The 6,721-nt window shown below is 54.0% G+C and overlaps 1 protein-coding gene and 1 pseudogene across 1 annotated transcript; one reads left to right on the forward strand and one right to left on the reverse strand.

Moving 5' to 3' along the window:
• Positions 1–463: 463 nt before the first annotated feature.
• LOC119302299 (trans-acting T-cell-specific transcription factor GATA-3-like) lies at positions 464–2,367 on the reverse strand. The gene is made up of 2 exons (XM_037579335.1): positions 2,174–2,367; positions 464–2,072 (listed from the first exon to the last, which is right to left on the reverse strand). Exons 1-2 carry the CDS (start codon positions 2,204–2,206, stop codon positions 672–674), a joined length of 1,434 nt encoding a protein of 477 aa, XP_037435232.1. The 5' UTR covers positions 2,207–2,367; the 3' UTR covers positions 464–671.
• A 1,630-nt stretch (positions 2,368–3,997) lies between these two features.
• Positions 3,998–5,359, forward strand: LOC119299774 (annotated as a pseudogene).
• Positions 5,360–6,721: the final 1,362 nt, after the last annotated feature.

The raw sequence follows: 6,721 nt of genomic DNA on the forward strand, positions 1-6,721 counted from the left end.
TATCTAGATGTGCTCTAGTTATTGCACATCTAAGTGAGTGAATCAAGTATAAAGAGAAAAAGAAAAAAGAGAAAGAAAATATTTACACGAATCTCAATGTAAGATCAATGACATATGACTTAGATGTGCAATACTTATGGCACATCTAGATGTGCTTTAGCAAAACTGAAAGAAAAACTTCAGGGAGAGCAGCAGCTTGCAAATCTTAGGAAGCATGCAGAATGTAAAAGGCGGGTGACATGTTTGTGCCTTTGGTGTGTATGGCCGGAAGCAGCATCATAAAGCACAAGCATCATCTTGCCCAATCTGGAGCTTCAGAAATGGGAGGTTTGAGCAATCTAGGTTAACAAGCTACGCAACCATCTTGCCAAATATCTGATGCTTCTGCCAAACTATGCATATCTGTCTTCTCAATGCACATCCCATAAGCTGGTTCATGCCCACTAATTTTCCATTGGAGTCATGAAAAGAAAAAGGGGAAAAATTTACCAGAAATGGAACTCGAAAATCCTCCACCTAAATGGTTGAATTCACAGAACTGGTTTGATCACTGCTAGGGCCTGTGCAATGGCCTTCAGTGATTGAAAGCTTAAAATTTCCAAGCATCAGTATCTGAACAAACGAAGTAAAAAGGATCAGTATCTCATCTCAGCTGAATTATTCTTTATAGGCTAGCTAATCGCAAAATCTTCACTCTCTACGATGAGCGGCGCCGACGGCCCGTCGAGCAGCAGCGAGTCCAGTGAGCTCGGCACATTGATTGGGTTGTCGGTGTAGCCCGGTGCATCGGTCGGGTCCTCACTGGCGAGACCTGCCGTGCTGGTGGTCGGGAGCTCGTTGCGGATTGGGGGCAGGTTGGTGACGCTGTCGGCAGGCAACGGTGATGGATGCTCGTCGTTGCTTTGCCTGGTTCGATGCAACTGGAGCACCTTGCGGTGGGTATTGGCATGCTTTGTTGGCACAAATGTAGGGCTCGCCACGGGCCGGTACTCCGGCAGTAGCCTTCCCTGCCTGTACCGCACGCCGCACGCGTTGCACAGCGTGGCTCGCCCCTTTGGCCCCTCCCTCCACTGTGGCGTCTCTGACGACCCACAGTGCTGGCACCTCTTCCCCTTATTCGCCGGCCATGGCGCCGAAGGGGCTTCGCTTCTAGACCGCCTCCTCTTCTTCTTCTTTGAAGGCTTTCTTGGCAGGTGCACGGACGGAGGCGCCTCAGGCTCCCAGATGGGACTCTCTGGCGGGGAGTTGATGACTGGGCTCTCCTGCTGGGAATCCGTCACTGAGCACTCTGCTGGACGGCACTCCGGCAGCAACCTCCCCTTCTTGTACCGCATGCCGCAGGCGGTGCAGACCTCCCTCCGCCCCATCGATCCTTCTATCCACAAAGGTGGATCCGAGGACCCGCAGTGCAAGCAGCTCGTCCCCGGCCGTGGCGCTGGCGCAGCTTCTGTCCTGGGAGGCATCCTCTCCGTGGCCGACTTTCTGACCAGGTAGATGGCCCCAGGCACCTCGGGCTCCCAGATCGGGCTCTCCAGCGGCGAATCGACGATTGGGCTTGCCACCGGACGGTGCTCCGGCAGTGTCCCGTTCTTACTGTACCAGACTCCGCAGGCGTTGCAGAGGGTACCCCGCCCCATCGGCCCTGACCTCCGCTGCGGCGTCTCCACCGCCTTGCAGTGCAGGCACCTCTTCAATCTCTTGGGCGGCTTATCGGCCGTGCCTGGATCGAGAGACGGAGCCACCTGCACGCGCTGGGTGCGGGGGAACCTTCTCCCCTCCTCTTCGTTTGCCGGGTCCCCAGCCGGCGGCAGCGGCTGGATGAAGGGGATCCTGAGTGACCACCAGGCCGACGGGACGTTGCGGGGGAGGTAGCTGCGCGCCTTCCGCGGGACGGCGGCCTCCAGGCGGGAGACGACGGCGGGGAGCGCCGTTGCGGGGAGAGCGAGGACGGACAGGAGTAGGGGCTCCGTGCCGCCATCCTCCTTCCCCCCAACGCCGCCGCCTCCGGCCATGCCGCGGGTCGCCTCAGATCGCCGGAATCTTGGACACCTCCCCCTCCCTAATCCTGGTGGCTGCTCAGCAAAAAAAATACTATCTTTAGGTCACCGTGTTAAAGATGTAGATCGACCCGCCCACCCACCGAAGGTGAAGAAAGATAAGCCGATACTTGTACCTCTCCTCCCTCGCCTTCCTCCGCCGTCGCCATGGACGGCGGCTGCGACCGTGCGGCGGCAGCAGATGACAGGATGACAGACAAAAGACGATCTGCCCGGGGACGTGACTGCCAGCTTCTGTGACCGGACAACCTAGTAGTGTCTAGAGTCGGATGCTCGGCCACGCTACGAGTGAATATTTTCCGACTGCAGCAAAAGACGCGCCTGCGCACGCACGCCGCAACCAACCATACATCCACCGCCATTTGCTTACCTGCATTGCAACGTGTCCACACTGTACATTTTTACAAGGCAAGGCATACCACTTTGGGTATGTTGCGAAATAAACTCAAAAGAGCGAATCAACCTGTGGTTGAGATGGTTAGATGGACAGTGATATTCCCAACCCACCAGGGTTCAAATCCTGGTGCTCGCATTATTCCTGCATTTATTTCAGGATTTCCGGCGATGCGCTTTCAGTGGGAGGAGACGTTCCCGTCGACGACAAGACGCCTACGGTGACTTCGTAAATCTCAAGATGATGTGCCGGCTCAGTCTTTCGGAGGTGCTCATAGGGATAGGGTGTGCGTGTGTGCGTTCATAGAGGTGAGTGTATGCGCGTGTATATGAGCGCTTGTGTCTGTACTGATGCTCAAAAAAAAAGAAATAAACTCAAAAGATAGAGCTAACAGAAAGCTAGAAGTTCTAAGGGAGTGAAGCTACAAAGGTGAAGAGGAAAGGTTTATGAGCCTCTTTGATCCTCTGCGCAAATAGAGTGGGATCTTCTTTAAATCTTGCAGCCCGGGAACTGGTTTCTGCATCGATTTTCGAAAACACTATAAATCTAACGTTACATTTTTAATCTCCTGACGTGACGCTTCGGCTATCATCTGAACACGAATCTTAATGTGGGCAGTGTTGCCATGTCATACAATCAGTCCGTTTGTTAAGAAACATCCTTGCGTGAAAGCGACCCACTCATTAAGCACGACCCATCCTATTTCCCCTCCCTTCCTTATTCATTCCCTTCACCGATAGTGAGGAGAAATCGGTGGCGAGGAGCAACCCACCACCAACAACCGTTGACAGGAGTGCGGCCTGACGGGAGGAGAAATTGGCGGCGAGGAGCAGCCCCACCACCACCAGTCGGCGGTGGGGCTTGTGACTCGCGGGGGAGGAGATACTGGTGGCGAGGAGCAGCCCCACCACCAACAACCCTTGGCAGGGGCTGCTGCGAGGAGCATCCTTCGGCGCTGGGTGGCTGCTGGGGGCGGGTAGTGATGGAGTCAAATCCGACACATCTCGCTTAGGGGCCCCCGAACTAAGGCTCTTGAGATGATGGTCACAAGGACACAAGTTTTCACCCAGGTTCGGGCTCTCCAGAGAGATAAAACATGCGCCCTGCTTGTGTTTTATTGGTTTTGGGTGGAGTACAAAGTACATATGATCTACCGCAGGCGCGTTGCGTGTCCTTTGCGAGCCTTGCCCCTTGGTTTATATAGGTACCGGAGGGTTTAGGGTTGCATCTAAGCTAGCTATGTACAAAGAGGATGAGCTGTGGATGACCTCCAACATCTTGGAGTACACGACAAGTCTTCAGGAGCCTTCCCTTCATACGCCATGGGTCGTTTTCGTCATGGCCCACTAGTGGAACGACATAGGGGTCCTCGGCCCGGCCCGACAGATCGGGATATGGCGTATTGAGAGACCCCCCAGCCGGGCACCGCCAGTAGGCCCCGGACTGGTCTTCAAGTCTAGATGCACTTCAGTCCATCTAAACTATTCTTCTTCTTGGGTCGCCAGTCTTCAAACAGGTTCAATGAATCTTCCTTTCGAAGGCAAGCATGGCTTATCAAATTAAATCTGAGGTGTCCAGGGCCATCTCAGCTCTCGACAAGTATCTTGCCTTATCCGTGATGCAAGCATGTCAGATAATGTTCCCATGTAGTCATTCTTAGCTGCAAAGAATTCTCGTGCTCGATTTGGGCTCACGATCTGGCCTAACTCTATCATCACAACCCAATCCCATCCACAAGTCCACATGGCATCTTCGTTCCCCATAGTTAACATGACGTGTGGACGTGGGTTAGGGCCCCACCCCGCGGAAGAAGAGAGGAGAAGGTTCTCCCGCCTCAGCGTGTGCAGGTGGCCTTGCTTATCGATCCAAGCATGATCGATAAGCCGCCTAAGAGGTTGAGGAGGTGCCTACACTACAAGGCGGCGAAGATGTTGCAACGGAGGTCAGGGTCGATGGGGCGGGGTATCCTCCGTAATGCCTACGGGGTCTGTTACAGTAAGACTGAGACGCTACTGGAGCACCATCCGGTAGCAAGCCCAATCGTCGATTCGCCACTGGAGAGCCCGATGTGGGAGCCCAAGGTGCATAGGGCTATTTACCTCGTTAGAAAGTCGGCCACGGAGAGGAGGCTTCCCAGGACAGAAGTTTCTCTAGCGCCAGTCCCGGGGATGAGCTGCTTGCACTGTGAGTCGTGGAGCCACCTTTGTGGATAAAAGGGTTGCTGGGGCGGAGGGAGGTCTGCACCGCCTGTGGAATGTGGTACAAGAAGGGGATGCTGCTACAGGAGTGCCGTCCAGCAGGGTGGTCAGTGACGGATTCCTGCGGGAGCGCCCAAGCATCAACTCCACACTGGAGAGTCCCATCTGGGAGCCTGGGACACCTCCATCTGTGCACCCGCCGAGAAAGCTTTCAAATAAGAGAGGAAGCGTCCAATAAGCGAATCCCCTTCGGCGCCATGGCCGACAAATAATGGGAAGAGCTACATGCACTATGGGCCGTTAGAGATGCTAGGGTGGGGGAGGTGCCAAAGGAGTGAGGCACACTATGCAACGTGTGCGACATGCGGTACAGGTAGGGGAAGCTGCTTCTAGAGTATCATCCCATGGCGAGCCCCATGTTTGTACCATCAAAGAATGCCAATTCCCATCATAATGTGCTCGAGTTGCACCGGAGCAAGCAAAGCAATGACGAGCATCCATCATCGCTGCCTGTCGACAGTGCCACTGCCTTGCCCCCGATCCGTGACGACCGCCCGACAAACATGGCAGGTCTCGCTAGTGAGGACCTGACCGACTCACAGGGCTACACCGACAACCCAAACAACATGCCGATGTCACTAGAGTCGCTACTCCTCGACGGGCCATCGGCACTGCTCATCGTAGAGAGTGATGATTTTGTGATTAGCTAGCCTATGAAGAATAATTCAGTTGAGATGAGATACTGATCCTTTTTACATCATTTCTTCATATATTGATCCTTTTTTACTTTGTTTCTTTAGATAATTTTAAGCTTTCAACCACTAAAGGCCACTGCACAAGCCCTAGCAGTGATCAAACCAGTTGTCGGTGCTAAAACCGGTGAATCTTGGTAGGGGGTCCCGAGCTGGTGGTCTCGGCCAAATGGTAACAGGAGGTAGAGAAAAACACAATGTTTACCTAGGTTTGGGCCCTCTCGAAGAGGTGAAACCCTATGTCCTAATTGTATTGTATTGATTGTGGATGGGATACAAAGTACAAGATGATGTACCTCGAGATCGTATGAGTGAGTTCTAACATGTTCTAGCATGCCTCTACAGGCTAAACCCCTCGACTTATATAGGCACCCGGGGCTATCTAGGGTTACAAGTATGTTGGCTACATCTAGGGATAAACATGCCGATTGTTTGAATATGCCTTGAAGTATACGCCCCCCAGAGGCCGCGCCCGCATCAGCTCCGACCCTTAGCTCGGAGCCAACTGCGCCAATCGAGGACGGATGGTTAGACACCGCCTCAAGGGCTGCAGTCTCAACGGCGATCGAGCCGAACACCAGCCTAACCCTCTGCGCAGCCCGTGACTCCAAGGTGCCGAACTCTTTTCCGGACTCCGAACCATCTGCGCCCCTGCCAATCGAATCCGATTGGGCGCCGATCATGGAATTCACCACCGCGTATATCTTTCCGCACTCGCCCTTCGGCGACATTCTGAATTCACTAAGGTCTCTTTCTTTGTCAGGAGAGCCCTGGCCGGACTATGGCCAACAGGATTGGGGTGCGGATGACGAAGAAATTCGACGCCCACCCACCACCCACTTAGTAGCCACTGTCGATGATTTAACCGACATGCTCGACTTCGACTCCGATGACGTTGACGGTATGGAGGACGATGTAGGAAACGGACATGAACCAGCGCCTATAGGGCACTGGAAAGCCACCTCGTCATATGACATATACATAGTGGATACACCCAACGAAGGCAATGGCGACGAGATAGCGGAGGATGACCCCTCCAAGAAGCAACCCAAGCGCCGACGTCAGTGGCGCCGCTCTAAGTCCCGCCCAAGCAAAAGTGGTGATACCGACACAGGAGATAATAACACTCCGGATAGTGCCGAAGACAACAACAATCCCCTCCAGCAAGATTTAGAGTAGGAGGATGACAGAGCCAACTCTCCTAAGAGAGCGGCAGGCGGAGAGGAGGAGGATGACAATTACATGCCCCCTCCGAAGATGAGGCAAGCCTCGGCGACGGTGAATTCGCCGTACCAGAGGATCCCGTCGAACAAGAGCGCT

Source organism: Triticum dicoccoides, chromosome 5A, assembly GCF_002162155.2.
Source record: "Triticum dicoccoides isolate Atlit2015 ecotype Zavitan chromosome 5A, WEW_v2.0, whole genome shotgun sequence".
Classification (NCBI taxonomy): Eukaryota; Viridiplantae; Streptophyta; class Magnoliopsida; order Poales; family Poaceae; genus Triticum; species Triticum dicoccoides.